The sequence below is a fragment of the Pristis pectinata genome, chromosome 26 (assembly GCF_009764475.1).
Source record: "Pristis pectinata isolate sPriPec2 chromosome 26, sPriPec2.1.pri, whole genome shotgun sequence".
Classification (NCBI taxonomy): Eukaryota; Metazoa; Chordata; class Chondrichthyes; order Rhinopristiformes; family Pristidae; genus Pristis; species Pristis pectinata.
The window spans coordinates 29,385,473-29,411,047 of NC_067430.1; the positions used below are offsets into that span (position 1 = coordinate 29,385,473).

At 38.8% G+C, this 25,575-nt stretch overlaps 1 protein-coding gene across 3 annotated transcripts in view; it reads left to right on the forward strand.

The window, feature by feature from the left end:
- The window catches only part of ptpn11b (protein tyrosine phosphatase non-receptor type 11b), a 101,115-nt gene that overhangs the window by 48,466 nt on the left and 27,074 nt on the right, over positions 1–25,575 (forward strand). For all 3 annotated transcript variants that reach the window (XM_052039308.1, XM_052039310.1, XM_052039311.1), the window contains exons 3-8: positions 14,167–14,361; positions 17,500–17,692; positions 20,795–20,911; positions 23,094–23,207; positions 23,758–23,854; positions 24,345–24,424. In XM_052039308.1, coding sequence (XP_051895268.1) covers positions 14,167–14,361; positions 17,500–17,692; positions 20,795–20,911; positions 23,094–23,207; positions 23,758–23,854; positions 24,345–24,424 — 796 coding nt within the window. The remainder of the gene's footprint in view (positions 1–14,166; positions 14,362–17,499; positions 17,693–20,794; positions 20,912–23,093; positions 23,208–23,757; positions 23,855–24,344; positions 24,425–25,575) is intronic.

A 25,575-nucleotide genomic window follows, 5' to 3' on the forward strand; every position in this document is an offset into this window, starting at 1 on the left:
TTTCCCAGGAACAGAAAGGTGGCACCCAAGGACAGACTGGTTTCACTGATTGCAGATGACTGTTCTGCTTGCCCAGTGAGCTGACAACCAAGAGAACACTGCAGGTCTCAAGGAGCATACAGCTATATTGTAAGATTTGTCAAGTGGGGAGCACTCAGAAGACCTACATCACCCCTACAGGCAAGTGTTGTGAGAAGGGGAGTGGTTGGTTCAGATAGAAGAGTGGACCACAGAATCACAGAGGGAAAGGTCCCTCTAGAATGCTGAAAGAGGAGAGGAAGATGTGTCTAGTGTTGGAATCTCATTGGATGTGGCAGAAATTATGGAGGATGATCCACTGAATGTAGAGGCAAATGGGGTGGCAGGGGAAGGTATGGAGAATCCTATCCTTTTTCTAGCCAGGAGCAGGTAAGGTGAGGGCAGAAATGCAGGAAATAGAGGAAACATGGTGGAGAGTCCTGTCAACAGTAAAGGGAAAAGGAAGACATTTTGATGAAAAAGAAAGACATCTTCAAGGTTCTGGCATGGAAAGTCTGATTGTCAGAGCAGGTATGGAGGAGACTGAGAAACTAGGAGAATGGAATGGAGTCCTGGAGGTCTTAATGGCAGTTGTGCAATCTGGAGCGCAGTATAACTGCAGCCTATTGTTTGCCCTGTCCCTTGATGGTTCCATGGGTATTGTGGAACATTTCAATGCCCTGGATGTCAGCATTTCTCCTCTGACCATTGGTTATCCAGTAATGGCTCTCACCATTGCCTCACAGCTAGCTATTCCAGACTGCAGCCACTGCAATCAGAAGCTGGCCTTTCTGGGGCAAGAGCTCATCCTATATGGCCATCATGGACATTTGAAGTCACCACAAGCAAAGGGTGCAGCCTTACAGCAGCCTCTTGGCAGCCACTGTGCCGTGGCTGTAGGCCTGGAAGATCAGCATAAAAGTAAAGCACTGGGGTGTTTAGTATGTGTTATGTACATATTATATATCATGAGTTTCATTTTGATACCTAATGCTGCTATGTGGGAATTTAAATCCATCGTTGTTCAGATATTTTACCATCAAGAATGTAATGATAGTTGCTAATGAAGTGAGTGTACAGTAAAACAAATGGATATTGTGTTAATCATTGTAACAATAATCCTTCAATCTGTTGTTTAAGGTCAATGAAAAATAGTTCTGAAGAAAGATTTTCAAGCTAAAAGATTACGTCTGTTTCTTTATCACAGATGCTGCCTGATCTGCTGAGTATTTCCAATATTTTCTGGTTTTATTTCAGATTTCAAGCATTTGCAGTTTTTAAAAAAATTTTATGTGCAATGAGTGACCACTGATATGGTTTTGTGCTCAATCAGTATGATGACCTTTTACAGAGACCACATGAAATTATGAAAGTTCTTGAGGGTAAGAGATGTACTTCCTTCAGATCTTTTGATGTTGTTTTTATATCAGGGTGACATGAGAAACTGCCCCAAACTGGTGACACCAGCTATTGGAGCTGCTGTCTCACAGCTCCAGTGAACTGGGTTCAATCCTGATTTACGGTGCTGTCAGTGTGGAGTTTGCATGTTCTCCCTGTGACCATGTGGATTTCTTCTGACTGTTCACGTTTCCTCACACATACCATCAATGTGCATGTTGGTAGGTTAATTCTCCACTGCAAATTGCCCCTAGTGTGCAGATGAGTAAAATCTGCTGGTGAGTTGATGGGACAGTGGGAGAATAAGATAAGTTAGCGCAGGACTAATGTGAAAATGGGTGCTCAATGGTTGGCATGGACTCGGTGGGCCAATGGGCCTGTTTTTGAGCTGACTTCTTGGAGTGCAGGAGACTGAAGAGTGACCTTGTAGAGGTGTATAAAATCATGAGGGGCATAGATAGGGTGAATGCACTCAGTCTTTTTCCCAGGGTTGGAGAAGCAAGAACTAGAGGGCAGAGGTTTAAGCTAACAAGGAAAAGACAGGAACTTGAGAGGCAACATCGTTTGACACAGAGGGTGATATGTACGTGGAACGTGCTACCACAGCAAGCAGTTGGGGCATGTTCAATAACAACCTTTAGAAGTCAGGCAGACGGGTATATGGATAGAAAAGATTCAGAAGGATATGGGCTAACCACAGGCAAACTAAATTGGTAAATTAGTAAATTGGTTTATTGTTGTCACATGTACCGAGGTACAGTGAAAAACTTTGTTTTGCACGCCATCCATACAGATCATTTCACTACAACGGTGCATTGAGGCAGTACAAGGGAAAACAATAACAGAATGCAGAATAAAGTGTTACGGTTACGGAGAAAGTGCAGTGCCATAACGAGGTAAATCGTGAGGTCAAGAATCCATCTTATTATACCAGGAGACCATTCAATAGTCTTATAACAGGAGGATAGAAGCTGTCCTTTAATATGGTGGTATGTGCTTTCAGACTTCTACATCTTCTGCCTGATGGGAGGGGGGGAGAAGAGAGAATGTCCAGGGTGTGTGGGCTCTTGGATTATGATGGCTACTTTACAGAAACGATGAGAGGTGTAGACAGAGTCCATGGAGGGGAGGCCGGTTTTCGTGATGTGCTGAGCTGAGCTGTGTCCACAACTCTCTGCACTTTCTTGCGGTCTCAGGCAGAGCAGTTGCCATATCAAGCCATGATGCATCTGGATAGGATGAGTTTGTTCTTCTTGGAGTGGAGGTGGTTGAGAGGAGACCTGATAGAGGTATATATAACTATAAGGGGAATAGAAAGGATGGATATCAGGAAATTTTCCCCCATAATGGAGACGTCTCACAACATCTAAAAAGTGTCTGAACAAGCACTTGAATTGCCAGCACGTAGAAGGCTACAGAGCAGGTGCTTGTAAGTGGAATTAGTATAAATGAGTACTTGATGGTTGGCATGGACTGGAGGTCTTGTTTCTTTGCTGTATAGCTGTGATTAACTATGATTTGCTGAGGAATCCATCTGCTATTTGCATTGTTTTTGCCTTTTTTGTTATTGGTATTTCTCTAAACACTCACTTTCCTTCACTGACAAAATATTAGTCGTGCTCCACAGTCATAAACGTAAACTTGCCTGTATAGCCGCTCCCTGAGTAAGCTCATGATGATAAGTTGCTAAGAATTTGCTTTTGATATAATTCAGCTAAGTACACGTCCCAAAGCATAAAAATATAAATCTTCAGAGCATGGTGGACAAACCATGGAAACTACCATATTATTTTTATTGTTAGATAATTATAGACTTTCTTCTGCTCTTGAGTAAATCTACAAGAAAATATGGACATAATCTGCCACAACAACAAGCCAGCTTTGAGTATTCATCTGAATTATCCAAAACTCTGCTAGTTGTTAACTTGCCCCAAATCCTGTTCACTCCTCACCTCATTACTCACCCATCTACTTTTGTTCCCGGTTCTTTATTAAACAACACTTAAAAATTCCTATGCTTTCAGCGGAGTTTTTCCCACTTCTGTCTCTGTAATCTTTGCCAATCCTATAGTTTTCTTTGATACCTGTTCAAATCCAGAATCCTGACTTTAATTGCTCCACTGTTAACCGTGGTGCTTTCAGCTGGCAAGGCCCTAGGCTCTGGAATCCCTTCCAAACATCTCGTTGGCCTCCTTAAAAATTCCCAGTAAAAATGTTTGTTGATTAATTCCTATTTTGACTTTGTAACAAATTTTGTTTGATAATGTTCCGAGAAAACAAATTGGATTACTTTACTAAGTTAAAGACATTATATACAATTATCCATGGGGAATGAGAGGCGCCAGTTGTATGAATATGCCAGCTGAATGATAATTGCTCAAAAAAATGCTGTACATCACTCACTAGTATTCTATGTAAAACCCTTAGATAAATTGCCAAATTATTTGTCACCTCTCTACCCTTCTAAGTACCAGTGTTTTACACCGCAATTCTATCTTTTAAGGCTAAATAGAATTAATTTAAAATACAGCAAAAATACATCAAATGAATTGCTGTCATACCATCACATAAAATCCAAATCTTCACAGAGGATGTTGTTGCTAATCGGCTTACAACTGCACTACCCTGATGTACAAGCATAAGTGTATAAATTAAAACATTCTTTACATGCTTATTTTGCATAACACTTGAAATAAATTTCACTGTATGAACTTGTTTTTAATGAAAATAATTTTTCAAGTTCAAGTTTATTGTCATGGGCATACATACCCAGGGTATAAATGCCATGAAAATTGGCTTTTTTGCAGCAGCAACATCATACATTACAAACATGACAAAGATAAATTTCATCAACTTAAATGTACAGAAATGATACATAACTTGCATGATGAAATAAAAACAAACAGAACAACAATAGTGCAAGTTGAAAGAAATATAGTCTGAGGCAGAAATAGGGCTTTACAGGTCAGTTCGAGAACCTGCTGGCAGTGGGGAAGAAGTTGTTTGAACCTTGAGGTGTGGCTCTTCAGGCTCCTGTACCTGAACGTTTTGTTGGTTGCATGAGAACTCTGGGTGCATGAGCACCAGATAACCGAGTTTACTATACATATTACTGATGTTGTTGAGATGAAAATGAAAGGGAAAAAAAGAGGATTATGCAGCATGAAAACGGGCCTTTTAGTCCATTGTGTCTCCGTTGACCATCAAGTACCCATTTATACTCAGCACTCAGACCATTCCCATCAATTCCATTCCCTCACTTTTTTCCTTGTTGCCCATTTCCTCTCATATTCCCATCAACTCTCCGCAATTCTCCTCCACCTACTCATGCTAGGTCAATTAATAGAAGTCAGTTAACAAACCAGCATGTCTTTGGGATGTGGGAGGAAACTGATTCACCCAGGGGAAACTCGTGCAGTCACAGAAAGAATGTGCAGACTCCACAGAGACAGTGCCTGAGGCTGGTTCAAACCCATATCACTGGTACAGCAGGTAGAGTAGAATACTCAAATACATTTATCTTTATAATTATTAGTTTGGAGATTATCTCATGAAAGATTATTTTAATCATATCCTGTTCATGCTAATTTGTCCTATCTTTGATAGTAAATGAAGTAAAGAGTATAAGTAATGTAAATAAGCTGGAGGTCACATAATCTTTAATAACATTTGTACTATCAAATTAATTCTTTATTTAAAGATCTTTCCTTTTCCCTCTGTGTTAGACCTATTTGAGTCACGTGCTTTTTGAGATTGACACTATAGGTCTGATGCATGCTGCTGCCAATACTTCTGAAAACCTGAACCTTGTACATATATGACAGGGTTGCTGACTGAATCTTTACTTTATCTCCTTCTGGATTCAATGCCAGGATATCATTTGGCATCTCCCTGTGGTGTCCCCTGAAAAAGGCAATAGGGAATTGGGAATTCAAACCTATTTTCTACCATTTGCTATCGTCCTATATTTGTTACTTTTAAAAAGAAAAATCATAATTTTTGCATTTGTTTTTCTTTACTTTTTTGAAGGAAATGCTGATGATATCTGCCTTCTTGATCCTACCTTCGCTTGTCGTTCAATTTTATGCGTGGGTGGCGGAAATAAGTAAATGACAAAAACAATTTAATTTTTTTTAGAAATTGCACTTAATGTCATTTGTGTAAACAATTGTCAACATATTCAGTGATCCACTGAAGACTATGATTCCTAAAAATATATTGCACTAAATTAGGATTGAATATAATTAAAGTACCTTTCTCTCAATTTGTCAGATTCATTTTTAATTAGTGTTATTCAGCTAAATGGTTCATATGTTATAGTTTTTGCATATATGGATCTCAATTATTTAAAACCAATGTGGAAATGTATTTTTTTAAAGCACTTTGTTAGTTTATGTGGAATATAAAGCTAACAGAATTTGGTTGATTCGGTGTTTGATTAAAAAAAGTTCCATGCCTTTCTCCTTTAATTACTCAAAGAAATAATAGGCACTTTATTTTTCTTACCTCCTCACTTTATCAAGTGCTCAGGAATACTTACGCATATTTGACTTGATATGTGATCCACAAGGGGACTGCTAGAAGGCACCAATAAAGAAGTAACTTTTTTGGAAATACTTAGCACAACTCCTGCTCCTCTTGTTTCCTTGGTGCACTACTGCAGATAACATCAGTAGTCTGCAATTGAAGGGGACCAGAGAGGAGAGGTGACTTGAGAGGCACAAGAGACACTGCCAGCCCATGAAGATGAGATATAAGAATGATTTTGAGAAGCTGGTCTATTCTGGTCTGATCACTGTGAATAGCATTTTTGTATCAATTTGTCCCCAACTATATCAGAGAGTATGATAGACAAATAACATTTTAATTAAGGTGTAAAAATGTCATTTATGATGCTTCTCCGTTCTAAAGGGAGCCACATGCAGCCATTTACTTTCAGAAACATGCAGGCACATCAAGCAAATGTGAAAGCAAATATATTAGTATTTATTTCAAGAGATTTAGAGAACCAAAGTAAGGAGGTTTTGCTAAGTCCATACAGAGCTTTAGTGAGACCACATTTGTGCAGTTTTGATCTATGTACCTAATGAAGGAAATACTTGCCTTGGAGTCTGTGTACCATACTGTCACATAATTGATTGCTTGGGTGAAGGTATATCCTACGTAAAATTGAGGAATGTTGGCAGTTTTGAAAATCAGAGCAAATCTCTTTGAGATGTACGATATTTTGAGAAAGGTAGACAGGAGGGTGATGAAAGGCTGTTTCTTCAGGTTGAAGAGTTTAAGACAATAACTAATTTTGAAACTTATTTAAGCAGAGGGTTGTAGATCTTTGGAATTTTCTACCTCAAGGCTGTGGATCTTGGTAATCAGTTATACTCATGTCTGAGATAGAGGGATTTTTGGATCCAATGGGAATTAAAAGATATGGGGATCAAGCAAAAGATGGATGAGCTGGGGGATCAGTTGTGATCTTATTGTATGGCAGAATAAGAGAGGCCTTTGACCAACCCATGCTTCATTCTCATGTACTTGCAAGCTGTAGTTTGTCATAGAACGTCCTGTTAAGGAACCTCAGCAATGCAAGCACTGATAGATTCATAAACACAAAATGCTGGAAGCAATCAGCAGTTCAAGCAACATCACTGTGGAGAGAAACAGTTAATGTTTCAAGTAAAGGGCCTTTTAGCCAACATATCTAAATATTTAACTGGAATATATTCTGCAGTGCAAATATATTATAAACATGAGAGAAAACTGGAGGTACACAATGTGCATCTGCTGTGCTCAGAACCTCCCAGTAATCCAGTCAATACATCACCCAGACTTTACAACGTTAGAAACAAATTACACAGACGAAAGAGCTCAAGTGTCCTTTCAATGGCTGCCCTGTTACAGATGTTCCCTTTGTTCTACCCATTGCCCTCCTCCACCTCCTCTGCCATTGAGACTAATTTACTTCCTCTCTCTCTTCGTTCTATTGAAGGGTCTTTAACCTGAGATGTTTAACAGATACTGCCAGACCTGCAGAGTTTTTCCAGCATTTTCTGTTTTTATGTCAGATTTACAGCATCTGCAGTTTTCTTTTGATTTTCATGTGTCGATTAGTAATTGCAGCAAAAAACTGCAGATGCTGGAAGTGTGAAACAGAAAGTGAAAATGTTGAAAGTTCAGGTCAGGCAACATCAGTGGGGAGAAAAACAGAGTTAATGTTTTGGGTTAAGGATCCTTCAGCAGAACTGGGAAAGGAGAAAAAAGAGGCACATCTTATTTTGCAGAGAGGGAGAGTGGAGAGAACAGATGGAATGTCTGCAAAAGGGTGCAGGCCAAAGTTAGGCTGGCAGGTGGAAGAAAGAAGAAACAAATTAAAATACAAAGATACAGCCATGTTATGGACAGATTAACAATAGGAAGGGTTGTATGAAATTGTTAATCTTAATGAATATTAGTATTTAATTTAATTAATGAATTTAACAACATCAGGTAGCCTCTTTCTTTTCCAATTTCTTTCTTTTCTCTTCTGACTCCAACTACTGGTATTTAAAGCATATCACCTTGACAACTTTGGTCTACACCAAGTCACAGAAATTCACTCTGTCCTCTCTAGCCCTCCCACACCCTGTAACCTAAAACGCTTGTTTTCTCATTTTTGCAATTCAAGTGAAGAGTCTTTGACCTGAAATGTCCACTCTCTCTCTCTCTCTCTCTGCTCCCACTGATGCTGCTTGATCTGCTGTGTGTTTCCAGCATTTTCTGTTTATGAATCCATTACTGTTTTGGATTCCTAGCATCTTTGCTTTTTTTGCTCCAATTACTAATAGATGCACATTGTGTACAGCCAGTTTCCACTTGTGTTTGTAATATATTTACGCTACAGAATTTACTTAAGTTAAATATTTAGATATATTTGCAACAATTTTGAAATGTGTAGTCGTGTTTCAGGCATGTGGATACCACGGTATAAGGAAAACGTTTAGAAATCGGGCTTCTATAAATGTTTTCAGCAATTCAAGATATATTTTCCTGTGCATATTATATCAATACAAAATGATTTTCATCAAGCTGATATAATAAGCAAATGAGAGATGGCCAAGAGGGTTTCATTATATTAGGATATACTGTGATATACAAGATCTAAGATTAGTTTTGGAGTATTATGTACTGTTTGTGGCATCAAAAACTAATGATTCAAGTAAACTGTATATTTACTAGAATATCATCCGGGGTTCCGGGCTGCAGTAATGAGGAAAGGCTCAAGCAATTGGTACTTTTCACTGCAATAAACTTATTAAGCTGCTCAGAGATATGAGGAGCCTGATGTCAAAAACACAGTCAGGAAAACTGCAATGCACTGCTTCTTGCAACTTTGAGAATCTATGTTTTCACCTGAGAAAGTGCCAACATTTACCCACAAAATCTAGGCCATTGTCTAAGAGAATGACAGCCCTAAAGCTGTTTATTCAGTGCATATTTTAGTGCTTCAGAAAATGCTTAAAATTGTAGAAAAATTAGCGTTCCTTCAGTTTCATATTGTCCAGTCAAAAAAGTGCTACACAGCGTAATTTCACGTTCCAGCACTGTTCTGCCACTCTGTGAGTCACTACTTCTTAAATATGATAAAGATGTCTGACTCTACCACCCTTTCAGACACCAAGTTTCTGATCCCTACTACCTTCATCCTATCTGCCTAATCTCTTTCTTCTGATTTTTACCCATATGCTAAGGGAAATGGGTCCTTCCTATTCACTCTATCAGTTTTATACATTATAATTAAGTCTTCCCTTCTGCTTTCTGAAGAAAACAATCCCAGCCTATCCAATATTTCCTCATGTCTAAGGTTTTCCAGTACTGTCAACTTCCTCATAAATCTCCTTTGCACCCTCTCCAGCAAAATCACATCTTTCCTGTAAAGTGGTGAATGGAATAATGCCCAGTACTTCAGCTGTAGTCTAAATAATGTTGAAGATAGATTTGCATAACCTTTCTGCTTTTGTATTCCACCCCTCAGCTAATAAAGAAAACTATTCTCTTATCCCTTTTAACCATCTTATTAAGCTGACCTGTTACCTGTATGGATCTGTGGGTGTACCTTCCAAGGCTCCTCTTTTGTCACATTTCTCAATATCTTGTCATTCATTGTGTATCCCCTTGTCTTGTTGAATCTCACAAAATATGTTACCTTGCACCCATCTGGATTGAATTCCATTTGCTACTTTTCTGTCCAGCTGACCAGACTGTCCACATCTTTCTAAAGCTTTCATCCTCACTGAAAACCATGCTTAGCCAGAAATGCCAAGTGGATAAACCATCTGGACTTCCTCCTGAGATCCCCATCATCATAGAAATCAGTCTTCAATCAACTTAATTCACACAATGTGATAACTAGGAATGGTTAAGAGCACATGATACAGAAATGGCTGTTGGATCAGAAGATACTCTGGCTGAAGTACTGAAATGTTTCACTCAGAACTAAATGCACCTCTAGTCAAGCTGCTCTAGTACAATTACAACATTGGCATCTACCTGACAATGTGGAACGCTACCCGGGTTTGTCCTGTCCACAAAGAGCAGGATAAATCCAATGCGATAATTTACTGCCCAATCAATCTACTTTTCAATCTACAGCAAAGCAATGGAAGGTGGTGGTGTTGACAGTGCTATCAAGTGGCACTTACTCACTGATAACCCATTTCTTAACACTCAGTTTGGATTTTCCCAGTACCAAAGAGTGAGGTAGATCCAAGATGTGTTTTCTATTCTCTGCACTGAGCTGCTTAGTTACATCTTTAAAGGACAGGTGTCTCATGTATTCCCTGCTGCTTACATCGTTAACTAGTGGTTCAAAACTTTGATCTGGTTTGTAATGGCTTAACAATCTGGATAAATATATTCTTAATATCTTGAGTGGTGAAGCCCTTTTTGTATTAGGTACATCTGGAGGTCTCTCCAGAAGGTAGAAAATTTGCAAACTTTAAAATGTATCAAACCAAGCTATGATAAATCCCATTTTATCGTGCCAGAGTGGCTGCTCAAAGTTTCGTGCAGTAGCCTTTTGAATGAAATGAAATCAGCATTAAAACAAACTGATAGAGAAACTCAGCAGGTCAGGCAGCATCTGTGGAGGGAAATGGACAGTTGACATTTCAGGTTGAGACACTTCATCTGGACTGGAAGTTGGATACTTCACGTGGACAAACCGATTAACTGTCTTTTTTATGGAGTAGACCCCATGATTTTGCAAATCTATTACTGATGCTGGAAATGAAAAGAACAAAATGGTGTCAAAATTTGCTCATATCTGTTCAGATAATTTGCAGTTAAATAAGTAAGGCTTTAATTGAATAGGTACCTATTAATTCCAATTGATAAATGTACAGCAGGTAACAAAGAAAACTGTGGTAAAAGTTCTTGCTTATAATGTAAAATAAAACAAAAATCTATAGGTAAAATCCTGCGAATTGAAATAAAATTCTGAAAGTGGTGCTGTAGACACAAGATTGAACCTACCTAGCCATCTTCAAATTTAAATTGAATGTTTGCAATTTCTATAAATGGACATGCTCGGATAAACAAAAGCCCTTCTTTTATATTTTACCAAGAAATCAGTTAACAAAAAATTGATTTGAAAAAAAAATAGCTTGTGACCTTTTTCCACTACTGTTTATGAGTTTCATAGAGGACGTGTGGGGGCGAGGTGTCTGATTTGAAAAGAAATAACACATCTGTAAAGTTATAATTTAGTCTTAAGATAAACATTTGTCCTCTCCATCACCCGATACAAGACACCTGATGATCTCGCATGTTATGATGTTCTTAACTCTTTCTGTAGAACATTTTTGGGCTGTTGGTTCCAAAGTACTTAAGCACCTGTATTTAGCATCTGGTTGGTCTATTTTTGTACAATAAATTATCATTCGTTTTTGTTTGATGGCAAGTCTGTAGGTTTGGATCAAAATTTAAAACATAACTTGGAAGCATGATGATGAAAGTAGGGAGTTGGACACAAATTTGTGATCCAGATCAGTACTGGATAGTCAACACTGACTGGTTTCTTTCTGTACTTTCATTGAAAATGTAATGGTTCTAGAAAGTTAGTAGTTCCTATGCAGAGCTACCTCTGAAGTAGTTTGAACAAACCAACCAAATAACGTGCATCTGTATATTAATATCTGTCCTTCGTGTAGCCTGTAATTTCCCTTCCATTCTTCTTCCAGAACTTTCACAAAATAGTTTTCAGACTTGGGGTTTTCTCTGTGAGTTAGATGCTTTAAACAGTTGTATGAGAACTATTCTCAACACAGTGAATCATCTGTTCTGTGCAAAATAACTGTCGTAAAAATAATAAATTAAAAAACCTCGAACCTACAGAGCCATCTTGAATATGTTTTCCTGCACCACAATATTATTACTGTAAAAATTTGATATTATATTGATTATTTAATACTCCCATCATATTCAGATGCAATCTGCTCCAACAGAGTACTCTTGTAAGTGCTTCTGTTCTGCTCCTGTTCTATAATATTAATATAAAGCATAATTTTAATTTAATTTCATATTGTTGGTGTTTCAGTTTCACTTTGTTTTATACCACCTAATATACAACAGTGCCCATACCTTTTCCATGTCTCTCACAGAATAATAATATTGTTATATGTACAGCTATTTAACTTACACAAAGTGAATTTTCTCTTGACCTTAAAAACTTCAAGTAGTCTAGTAGATTTGATATATTCTACAGACTTGTTCTGCAGTTTATAAAATGTATTAGACTATATGTAGCTTCAGGGAAAGTTTAGAAAATTGCTCTCTGCAAGAAATTGCAGCTGTACAATATTTGTTTAATGGACTCAATGAAACCAATTAATAGGGTTTTTTTGCTGAATGCAATTCAAACTAAAATCTCACTGCTTTAGAAGACTTTATGACCTATTTATTTTCATTCTTCTTCTTCTTAAGCAATTCCTCAGAATTGACAGTGACTTACTTCCACACCAGTTTTGTGGGTTCTGAGGTGGCTCATGAGTCTATTGTGGAAATAGCACGACGATGGGGCAGGATGGAGCAGTTGTGGGCCAGAAGTTCCCAGTAATCAGCCGGGGTGTTGCTCTTCTCCATGAAAGATATGAGCAACATCCTTGCATCTTTATCATTGTCTGTCTAGTAATAGAATCATTCAACATGGAAACAGGCCATTTAGCCCAACTCGTCCACACTGACCAGTGGGCACCCTTCTATATTAACCTCATCACCCAGCACTTTGTTCACAGTCCTCTGTGCCCAAACGATTCAAGTGTTCATCTAGACACTTAACTGCCGTCAGCGATCCAGCTTCAACCACTCTCTCAGGTAGCGCATTCCATGTACTTGCCACTCTCTGGGTTGAGAAGGTCCCCCTCATATCCCCTCTGAATCTTTTCCCCCTTATCCTAAACCTAAGTCCTCTAGTTTTATCTACCTCGTGTATGGGGAAACATTTCCTGCAGTCTACCCAAATTATCCCTCATAATTTTAGATACCTCAATCATTGTCCCCACTTAGCCTCCTCCACTCCAGGTAAAAAGACCCAGCTTCCCCAATCTCTCCTTAAAACTGAACTGCTCCACCCCAGGCAACATCCTAATGAATCTCCTCTACGCCCTCGCCAACACTATCACATATTTCCTATACCTTGGTGACCAGAACTGCTTGCAGTCATCCAGCTGGGGTTTGACCAAGGTTTTATAAAGTTGGAGCATAACCTCCCTACTTCTGTATTCAGTGCACAGATTAATGAAGGCCAGTATCCCATATGCCTTCCTAACCGCTTTGTTTATCTGTGTTGCCACCTTCAAGGATCTGTGGACCTGTACTCCGTGGTCCCTCTGTTCCTCAATACTCCCAAGATCCTACCATTTTGTAGTGTATGCTCGAGCCTCTTTAGTGCTCCCAAAATGCATCACCTTACATTTGCCTGGATGAAATTCTATCTGTCATTTTTCAAGCCCATCTCATCAACACATCAATATCTCTCTGCAGCCTTAGACTACCTTCCACACTATCAACAACTCTGCCAATCTTCATGTCATCCACGAACCTACTGATCTTGCCTCCTGCACCCACGTCCAAGTCATTTATGTATATTACAAACAACAAGGGTCCCAGCACAGATCTTTGATGAACACCACTGGTCACAGGCACCCAATTGCAAAAACAACCCTCTACCATCGCACTCTGTCTCTTATCGCCAAGCCAGTTGTGAATCTGGTTTGCCAACTTGCTTGGATCCCATGGACCTTTTAAACCTTTTGGTAATCTTTTCCCTCAATAGAGAAAGCATCTGTTTCAGTTGTCTTGTATCAGGGATGTGAACAAAGTGGTCTGCCCAATGTAGCTGACCAAGGGTAATCAGGGCCTCAGTGCTGGGATGTCAATGATGGGAATAATAGTGTGGGACAGGACACTGACGTTGGTTTGCATATCCTTCCAGTGAATTTGCAGGATTTTGCAAAGACAGTGTTAGTGGTATTTTTCCAGTGCCTTATGGTTCCCACTGTAAGTAGACCAGGATTCAGAAACATATTACAGGGGAGAAATCATTTCTGTCTAGTAATCTGAGTTTTGTGCCATGATGAAGGCTTTGATCTTTAAGTACCCTTTTCTCACTCAAGCAAAGACTGTGCTGGCATGTATATATACCACTTTTAAGATGGACCAATAATATTAAAATAATTTTGAATATTAATTCTTTACTCATCTACTTTTTACACTCAGGCGAAATGTGGAAGTGACACATATAAAGATTCAGAACTCAGGAGACTATTATGATCTTTATGGAGGAGAAAAGTTTGCAACGTTGGCAGAATTAGTTCAGCATTACACAGAGCAAGAAGGTCTTCTACGAGAGAAGAATGGAGATGTGATTGAACTGAAGTATCCCCTGAACTGCCAGGATCCAACATCTGAAAGGTAATTCTTTTTTATTCCGCTGCTCTCTGATTCATAGGAGGAGGAGGCAACCTACATAAGACCTTTCGCCAATGTTTCTCGTGATCTGTGAGGAACCAATAGAAACTCACCCAATTATTACAAATATATTTTTGTCTTTTCTTGCTTCCAAGGTAATAGCAAGAGAATTTCATCATCAACTGAGGTCAGATATCTTGAGTGACAGTGGAAATTGTATGCCAAAGGGGTAACGGAAACGGACCTGGGAGTGCACTCACAAGAAACATAAACCAGCTAGGAACCACTACCAAAGTGTATCAAGCTGTTGTTCAGCCACTGGCAGCAACAGGACGAAGAGGAATGGGAGAGGGAGGTGTAAAAGGAGAATGTGAAGGCAGTAGGCAACAGACTTGTTCTAGCTGGTCAATCAAAGAATGGTCAGCTGCACTTCCAGTCAAATCTCCCTGAAACCATAAGCAAGACCCATTTCACTCTCCATTTCTGAAGCATTATCTCTGTTTCCCTTCCACTGAAGGTTATTGGTAGCTTCTGATTTTGCTTAAATGAAAGCTATGTCATTCGCTATTACAAATTTCCCATTTGCAACCATTACCCAAAGTCTTTGTTGCTCGACATTTCTTCTCCAGCAGTTTGTCTGTGTAGTAGGAGGCATTCTCAGTATATCGCTGCTTCTACAATTCATGCTTCAACTCCAATTCTGTATTACTGCCTAGAAGGAAGGGGGAGGAGAAGGGTCACAGTGCACCAATGTAGTCATGCTGCTCTCAATTGTCTGCTTTTCCTTGGGTGTATGAGTCACATTTCTGCATGAACAACAGTAGCAGGCCACTGCCACCTCTATGTGTCACAGAAGCTGTACGGGGGATTTCTTCTTTCTTTTTGTTTTGGCATTAACGTGTGATTAATGTGTTAAAGGATATGAAGGCCTAAATGAGATTGTGTAGCACTATTTATTTCAGCACTACACCATGGAAAATATAGTTTAGATGGGTGAAACACGATAAGACCATTTCCAATTGTCTTGCATTACTCAGTGAGCTTTTCCAGGCGTGAGTCATGTTTGCACATCTGCCGATTTCAGCATGTGCGTCAAAAGAGACATTACTCGACCAAGTTACCCATCTCCCCCTCACACAAACACTTTGCAATATTGATTTCCTCACTGCCAATGACCCCTGCCCCCAAAAACTCAGATGTTCCAGTCTCCCATTGCCAAGGCTAACCCACCCCTTAGCAATTTCCTGAAGGTGCCAATGGAAGCCCCTACCTCCACCTGCCTAATTCTGATCATCAGCCTGACCCACCCCAGCCCCCATGTTCCAGTCAACTCTGTGACTGCCAGCCCTCCCTCTCCCCCAACCCTCCCAGATCTGGCTGCAGTACCAAAAGGCAAGTTTTTGTGTGTGCAAAGTGCGGTGCTTGTTCATCAGCTCTGATGCCGTGAGCCTCCAGCACTAATGAAGTTTACAGCAATGGATCCACAACCATATAATGCACAACAATTTCTAGGCCCATGGAGTAGCTTGTGTTCATTTTTATCACCCATCTTAACTGAGATTTATTGACAGCCCTTTTTTATGTATACAGTTTCCAGGATGTCACAAAGATGAAGCAGAGTGTACTCCGCTCCCTCAAACGTGCCACCTTTTTAGCAAAAAGAAATCTTAACCCCTCCACCTCTAATCTCCTCTTCACTCCAAATTTCTTGAGCACGTTGTGGTCTCCAAGTTTATGGCATTCTACCCAGAATGCAATCCTTAAACCATTCCAGTCAGGTTTTAGCCACTGCCACAGCACTGAACTTATCCTGACATATTTTGTGATTGCGCTAAAGATGTGTTTTTCTCTTCCTTTCTTCCTGGCCTGTCTGCAGCCTTTAACATGACTGACCACACTCTTCTGGCACTCCATCATCACACAACTGGCCGAATGGTTCTATTCTTAACCATCAGGTGCAGCTGGAGGCTTACCACACTGCCTTCCTTTCCCATGCCACTGTAATATCAACCGATCATGCCAGTTGTTCTAATACTGAAACCAGATATATTTTTCTGTACACTCAATGCAGTGTTTTCACTAATTACAATAAAAAGGTGCTCAGTGTGGGAACATAATTTTTAAAAATTAAATTAGTCATACAGAGCATGTTTAGATAACAGGACATTTTCCACAATGTGCAGCTGAAGCAGACACTATTGTACTGTTAAAGAAATTATAGGTAAATATTATTGGTGTGGGGCGAGGGTGGTTGTGGTGGGCAACAGGGCTTTGGAGAGACCATTGAGCAGTGGGGATTACTTTTGGATTATTCTCACAAAGAAATGCCACAAGCACAGTGGTTGCACATTCCTCTTTTTTCCTAAGGTCACTTTTTTTTTTAACATTTTTCAACGTTCTGGCATAAGGAAGACCAATGTAAAGACAGGAAGGAGAAACTTAGTAGAGATTATACAAAATTCTGCTAGGCATTGATAGGGTGCATAGAAAGAAACCTTTCTCCATGGCAGAGGATTCTAAGACCAGAGAGCATAGGTTTAAGGCGAGGGGTAAGAGGTTTAGAGAGGATCTGAGGAAGAATTTCTTCACCCAAAGGGTGGTTGAAATCCAGAACATGCTGCCTGAGATAGTGGAGGGGGAAGGTACTGACAACCTCCAAGAACAATCTGGACAAATATTTGAATAACTAAGGCTAGAAAACTACAGTCCAAATGCTGGTAAATGGCATTAGTATAGATAGTACTGAGGGTCAGCACAAGCAGAGTGGGTCAAAGTGTTTTCTGTGTTGTATGACTATGACTCCATGGGTACATGCATGTTATTAAGAATTCTTAAAAATAATATTAGTACCTTGAACAATAAAGGACTCCTTGCTCCAAAATACAGCTTCATGGTCATCATGTTGGCTGCTTTTTGTGTGAAGGTTTTCAGCCACAAGCAGTCATTCATAGACATGGATGTTGATTAGTACTAGTCCTGAAATGTCTCACATGATTCTTCAATTATTTCTCCAGGACAAAAATTTCTACATAAAGAAGCAAATGATATAATAATGGTTTTCTCAATGTGTGTTCACAGATAATTATAATGGATGGGAAATTGTAGAAAGCGTGTTGCATTGTTAATGTCATCTGTTTTCAGGTGGTATCATGGACATCTATCAGGTAAAGATGCAGAAAAACTTCTGACTGATAAAGGAAAACCTGGAAGTTTCCTAGTGCGTGAAAGTCTCAGTAAACCAGGGGATTTTGTTCTATCAGTGTTAACCAATGAAGAAAAAGTTGAAAATGGAGATCGCAAACCAAGAGTAACACACGTGATGATTGGGTACCAGGTGGGCTGATTAGATTGGTTACAATTTTTATATTAAAACTTTTAAATTTTTTATCTAGGAAACAGAGCTTAGAAATAAAGTTTTTTTTGAGGATAATATTTACCTAGAAGTGGTCAATTACTACAGTTATTTAATAATAAATTACAATGGCACCAAAGCAAATACTCAAGCATTTCATACAATCATAGGTTTTTTTACATGCAGAAGGAAGCTGCTGGGTCCTTATGCCCATTCAGTAAAGAAAAGTTATTCAAACTGATACCATTTCCCAACTCTCAGTCAGTAGTTTTGTAGGTTATGACCCATCAAGTCCACATTAGATGCTTTTTTAAATTTTGACAAGGCTTCTGCACCCACTATCCTTTTATGCATAGTTCTAGACCCCTGCCAGCCTTTGGATGGAAGAATATAGCTCAACACCACCCTTTAATTCTTCTACCATTAATCTCTGCTCTCTGCTGATTGACACTGATACCCCTTCTGATTCTTCCATTTGGTACTTTGTCAATTATTGTGGGAGAGGCCATGAAAGTCCTCCTTTTAATATCTAATTTTAGCTGAATTAGTTGACAAGAGTAAAGGATAGAAAATATTAGATGTGGCTATTTCTGCCAATCACTATACATTGAGATTTGATGGAAAGTATTTGTGCAATCACATTAATAAACCAATTCAGCACTGTTTCAACGACCCTGATGAAAATAAAAAAAAACCTGCAGATGCTGGTATTCTGAAACAAAATCAGAAAGGGCTCCAAAACACTGCAAGTCAGGCAGCAGCTGTGGAGAGAGAAGCAGAATTAACATTTCAGCTTAAGATTTGACCTGAAATGTTAACTCTGCTCCTCATTCCGTCAAACCTACCTGACCTCATGTTAATTTCCAGCACTTTCTGTTTTTATTGCTGACACTTTCAAGTTTCACGTAAGAGGAAATGTTGCGTGGGTAAACTACCCATAGCACTAGGTACTTGTGAATCAATACCTAACCGCAACTAGCTTGTCAGGAATGAACAGGAGAAAGCTAGACAAAAAAAAACTGCTGTGTATTCATAAAACATCGTCCATGAAGGAATCTTTTAGAAAGAAAGTTACAATTAAAAATATCAAAAAGACGGATGGGATAACTAGCACCAAGTATCCCTGTCATTTTTTTAACTATATTTTTACTTTGCAAAAGTTTAGATTTAGTTCTGAAGGCTGCAAAAACAATGTGTAGGCTTCAAGTTCAAGGGAAGTAGATGGCAGGAATGAACACTTTCTTGGGGATTCTGAAATATTTAAAGCCATTGTTCGGTAATGGAGATATTAGTCACTATCGTTATAATGAAAGCGTCTACAGAATAATAGTTACACTGTAATACAAATTGATTTCTGGCTGAAGGTCACGATGACAAAGTTTGAAACTATGAGAGTAAGTTTCCAAGTGGTTCATGTCGTTTACCACACCATTAAATTGTTTTATCATTCATTATTCATCTTCCCGTAATTGTTTCAGTCTACAGAAATTATAGAATCTACGGTACTTCCATGTTTCAACCAGTAAGATAAATTTGCATATCATGCATCCAATCACATTTTTCAAAAATGAAAAATAACTGACTTATAGTATTCATTTCTCCTTCCAACCTCAAAAGTAAACCAAACATGTAAGAAATTGTCATTGTCTTTCCTGTGACACATACTATAACACAAATACATGAACACTGACACATAGTGCTGATAAAGTTGATTAAGTTTCCCAATGGTGTTATTTTAACTTTCATGAGGACTTTTAAACCACATGTTATCCTGTATATAAATTATCATGGTCTTCAGGTGAATGGCAATGTACTTAATTTGCATGGACACACCTGCTATATTCAATTGTCCCACATGGCCACAATGAGCAATGGTTGCTCAGGCTTCTAATGTCCACCATGTCCTCTTTGGACCATGTGTAATAAACATTTTTTTCCCCTTATTGTTTTGGTGACTTGCCTGTCTTGAATAATCTCTCCCCAGTCAAGATCATAGTGCTTGGATCACATGGCAAAATGATCTTCTGTTGCATGCTAGATCCCAAATAACCACAGTAAGCAGGGGGTCCTCCTCTTCCTGTCATTTAGACAATGTTGACTGTGTTTGGACCAACTGAGAAATCCCTGAAACCTCAGATACTAGCCAGAACTATGTCCCTCCCTTTTTGGTTTCTTCTAATCTCTCACTGGGTTATAACTGGAGTCTGATAAAACTGCTGTGGAATTTCAAGAGCTTTATTTGCATCTAATTTTCTTCTCGGCGGGGAATTGTTAATGGTGTGAAGTGAAATTATAGCTGGTCCTTCTGCCATTATATGTTGGTTAGTTTATTCTGCATTTCTTAACCTTCAAAGTATGATTTCACTATAAAACAGTGAGTTGTTATAGATACTTCATAAGACAGGTAATATAGCTAATGGGCAGAGTCCTCTTGAAAATGTCAGAAGTGAAAAAGCACAGGAACATTTTGTCTTAACGAATACATATTGTTGAATGATACAGTGAGTTAGAATGGTATATTTGCTCTGCAGGAACCTAACTTCAGCATGAAAAACTCATGCTCAGGTTGGGGGTTGTTCTAACATTAGGAGTGATTTTGTCCAAAAGTAAGAGTACTTTTACCATTCATCTGATATGCTGTGGCTGACCCAAAAGTTCTTAATCCTCAGCCTGGTATCAGCATACTTATTATGTGAAATCAGGATGCTCTTCATTCTAAATTGGACAGTGAACCAGTTCTAAAGAAGGACATTACTTTGAGAGGAAGACAACCAGAGAATTAAGAATCTGCAGCAAACATCTTGCCTTGTTTTTAGAGACCATGGGATAGAAATTTTTCTGGGTGGTGGTGCAAGCTGGTGCTAGCAACAGAATTAAATAACAGACACTGAGCAAAATAGATATCATTTGCTCGTGCTGTCACTCCCCTTGTAGAATTTCTACCTTCACATATGTCCAGCCAGCAACACTACGATACTATGTTTACGATAAGAATTCTTTAAAATCTCAAACTGGAAAGATACTGTGCTGCAAATTGATATTATAAACTTTCTTTACATAAGTCTGGTTTTTGGTTTCATGTAGGCTGGAAAGTACGATGTTGGTGGAGGTGAAAGATTTGACACACTTACTGACCTAGTGGAACACTACAAAAAAAACCCAATGGTAGAAGTTTCGGGAATTGTTGTTCACCTTAAACAGGTATTGTAATTGTCCTAAGGGTAGCCGTACATTTCCAATTCATTTTCTACAGAGGCATATTATTATTGACAAGATAAAAAGCTAACATGCCATTATTGATAGAACCAGTAATGGTATGGTGATTGATATTATTACAATCCGTGTGTCTTTTGTCACAGAATCATAGAATAATACAGTACAAAAGGAGGCCATTGCTGCATCTTACCTTTGCAAGCTCTTGGCTGAGCTGTCCCAACTAGACCCACCTTTCCTTCTCCTTCCCCATAATCCTGCAAGTATCTTCCTTTTTCAGATTTATCAAATTCCCTTTCCAAATACATTGTTGAATACGTTTCCTGCATCTCTCTGTTAATGCATTCCAGATAACAACTTGTATTAAAAAAAGGTCCTTATTTTGCCTCTGGCTCTGTTGTCATCCCACCTCTTTTGTAAATCACCATAAATCTCCATCCTCTGGTCAATAACTACTCTGCACTGGAAGCAGTTTCTCATTTATTCTATTAAAACAATTTGTGGCTCCTAAAACCTACAGGAGATCTTTTTCTTAATCTCCACTGTCCTAAGGAAAACAAATCCCATAATTGAAAACCCTCATCTCTGCCACTATTTCAGTAAAATGCTTCTGCACTCTTTCTAAGACCTTGGTAAACTACCTAATAAAGTGTGGAACCTGTAATTGAATGCAGTATTCCATCTGAGGTTTAACGAGTGTCTAATAAAAGTTTAGGATAACATTCCTAGTTTTTGCTGTTTACTCTTTTATCAATAGATTGAATGGCCCAATATACTGCTTTAACAATCTTTTTACAAGTCAAAGTGTAAGTGCCCTGTTCAAAAATTTGATACATATTTCTCTAGGTTTCTTTGACTCTACATGCTCTTTACAATGTTTACATTTCCTTTCAACAGAGAAGGAGGCCATTTCAGTCCATCAGGTCTATGCCAGCTTGCAGAGCAATCCCGTTGTCCCACTATTCTCCCCACTTTCCCAGCAACTCCCCCCAGATTCTACCGTTCATCTACACACACAAGGGGCAATTTACAGTGGCCAATGAACCTATCAGCCCCATGTCTTTGAGGTGTGGGAAGAAACCAGAGCCACAGGGAGGACTCCACACAGAGAGCACCATAAGTTTGAACTTGGGTCACTGGAGCATGAGGCAGCAGCTCTTGATTGGAATATGATTGTATAACTAAATTGCCTTTGTTCATTCCTCTTAACAAAATGAATTGTTTTGAAATTTACTGCATTAAATATCATTGGATCACCCAATGCCATGTTTTTCTGTGCTATGCTATTCAATGTAAATGAAAAATAAAATGTAAGCTTGCTATGTTGCAAAATGTCTGTGATTTTTGTTTTGAGAATTTTATCCATCTGCCTCACTGAGGGATGAACAACACAGGACATGTGCATGATGTCCACTGCTGGCCCATGTATGCCTGGAAACCATCCACCATGTATAGTCTGTTTTCAACACTCATGCAGAATCATGCCTACACAGAATTTATGAGATCTGCTTCAGCATTACTTAAAGGAGACCTGTCAGAGCAGATACTTACCGAGGTCTTCTTCAGGCAAATCCTCCACCCAGGTTGCCTCCCCTAACCTTACCAGCAAATTCACCTGAAGCCATTTCCCAACCCCCACCACCCCCACTGCCAAAGGCCAACCCAACACCTGTTCCTGCCCCAACACTAGTCTGCTGACCCAACACTTTCCCAAACCCTTCCTCCTAGCTTACAGATCATGGACAGTCAATGCTCTTCCTGGCCTCTTATACCAACCTACCTTCTGATTCATAGCCTGAATCTTCTACCAAACTTATGGCCCATTTTTATTGCTGGCCTGATATCCACTTGCCAATCCCTCAGTCTGATCCCTGGTTCTATCCCCTACCAACAAGCACCAACCCACTCTCCCACCCGCATGCCTACCCGGGCCCCTCTGTCCCAGATCTCCAGTGAGAGTGTAATGAGGTTAACACTGGTTTTATTCTAGTTCAGTGTGTGGCCATGACCAGAATTATTCCTTCCAAGGAAGGAAGGGAAGCACTGATACTTTAATTTGCTATTCAGTAGACTTGATGGTAACTTTTCAACTGGCTTTTGCATTTGATATTAACTACTTAATTGAATTTCTGAAAGAAATTGTGATTTTAATAGAGCTTTTTCTTTACAGCCATTTAATGCCACAAGAATAAATGCTGCAAACATAGAGAATCGGGTGAAGGAGCTCAATAAAACAGCAGATAATACAGAAAAGGCCAAACAAGGTTTTTGGGAAGAGTTTGAGGTAAATATCATGTATTTTCTTTGAAACAGGATGAAATTTCACATATTGATTGCCTTATGTAACATGTAACTTGAACAGACAATAAGAAATGTCCAGTTTTGTAGGGGCAATGACCTGAACTACTGAAGGCCAATATAAAAGTGCTTGAAATGAGCCACTTAAACCTTGCACAAAAAGATCTATTTTTTTCCAGCAGGTGTAACACCTGCTTAAATACTGCTGTTGCATCTTGTTTTACAAAAGAAATTCACAGATATTTTTTGTCCACAGCAGTAATTTAACCAGCTCACAAGGGAGTTCAAAGTAAGAGGGAAATGGCAATTGTTTTGCCAAGCCACAAAATTTAAAATGTAAATTAATCTTCAGTAATATTTGATTGTAGATAAAGGGTTATCCACATGCTACACAGCTAAAAGTAACCAAAGTTCTGAAAATATAATCTGTTCTCATAATTAACTCTTCTTATAAATGGACAGACCAGCTGACTGAATTTAATTGCTGAAAGTTATTTCAAGCATATGATATGCATTTCAGCATTTTTCTTTGACAGCTTCTTCAGCAACAAGAATATAAGCTGTTGTATAGCAGGAAGGAGGGCCAGAGAATAGAAAACAAAAGCAAAAACAGATACAAAAATATTTTACCATGTAAGTGAACATTACCTTCATGTTTCTTTCAGTATTGTCATGTTCTCTGGAATCCAATAGAAAGCAGATGTACAGTAAACTTTAACTTGTGGAGGAGAGCTTGTTCATTAAACTGCAATAGAAACCATACTGTTATAAATGCTGTGCTTGTATTCAGCAACAAGTATTGTTGATTTGATTTGATTTTTTTTAACAGATAGCAGTTAAAATATAGAAATTGAGTCAATGTTTCCAAACTTTATCATTTCTTGTCATTACTAATTGTAGTGAAATGTTCCACAGTTAGAACAAACTGTTTTCAGTGAGCTGGAATGAATCGAGCTGTGTCCATAACGGGTTTACTTCCATGTCCAAAAAACTTGCACTAGTTATGGTGTGTGTTATTCTTGGAATGTTAGTTTGCCATTACAGAAAAATAATTTTAAATAATTGCAAGTATACATTCAAGAACTTTATTTTAATGATCCCAATCATTGCCTTTTCATTGTAGTTGATAATACCAGAGTTAGGCTGAAGGAAGTTGATGAAAGTGTTGTGGGATCTGATTATATCAATGCCAATAATATCACAGTAAGTATTTATTCATTTTCAAGATGGTTTATAATTTCTTTGTTCTTGGCTCTAAATGTAACCATAATTGGCTTGTTATACGAAACTATTGCTTTCTTGAATCAGAATTGTTTTAGGTTGTTTCAGTCTACAGAGGGTGGCAAGGTGGGTGCTGGAAGGTTGTTGATGATTTATACTTTGGAACAAACCAATTGCTGTCAGGCATGGGTGTAATAGAAATATTCTCCTTGCAATGCAACAGAATTGAGAAAATGAGCAGAAGGCATGCAGAGCAGAAGAGAACATGGTCACTGAAGTCTGCTACCAGCTACAGCCATAACTGCAGGGAAAATTGGCAATGCCTAGCAAAGACATTGTGGCCATGATTCGACCTGATTCCATTCATGCTGGAACTGGAGATATTTGCAAAGTCTTGTCATTTTCTTTCTCCTGTTGCTTGAGAAGTTGTTTCAATCATGCAGTCTTTCCAGACATCAAGCGATGGGGAAAGTGTGACTTTGTGAAGATTGCAGGCTCTGAGTGCCATTGTCCACATGCACGTTGCTTCACAGGATCTGCATGTTAATTCTGCTCAGTACTAGGACTGCAAATAATTCCATTCTCTCAACTGAGTCGTGGTGAAAACAGAAGTGTAGCCCATTGCAAACCCTTTATGCCAGTCATTCCTAGGGATTCCAGAATATTTTTATTTATTTGTACGTTTTTCAGGATAATAGGCACAACTGAAAAGGCCAGCCTTAATTCCCCATTCCTAATTGCCCCTGCACCAAGTGGTTTGTTAACCCATTTCAGAGTGTGTTGCTGTGGGTCTGAAATTACACGTTGAGCAGATGAGGTAAAGGTGGGAGATTTCTTGTTCTGAAGGAGAAAACTGAACATATTAGAGAACCATATGGGTTGATGGTTGTAGTTTTATGGTCATCAAAACTCATATTATTTGTACTGAACTTGTCTACAGTACCATGAAATGCAATAAATATTGACCTTGCAAGAGATGGCTGCATCCCACAAGCAACCAGAGTAGCTTCTTTGAAATTCCAAATTATTAACTAAATTGAAATTCTACGGATACTATGAGGCCATTGAAACTCATCACTGGATTACTAGTCCAGTGACTTAACTGCTGCATCACCAGCATATATGGAGTATCC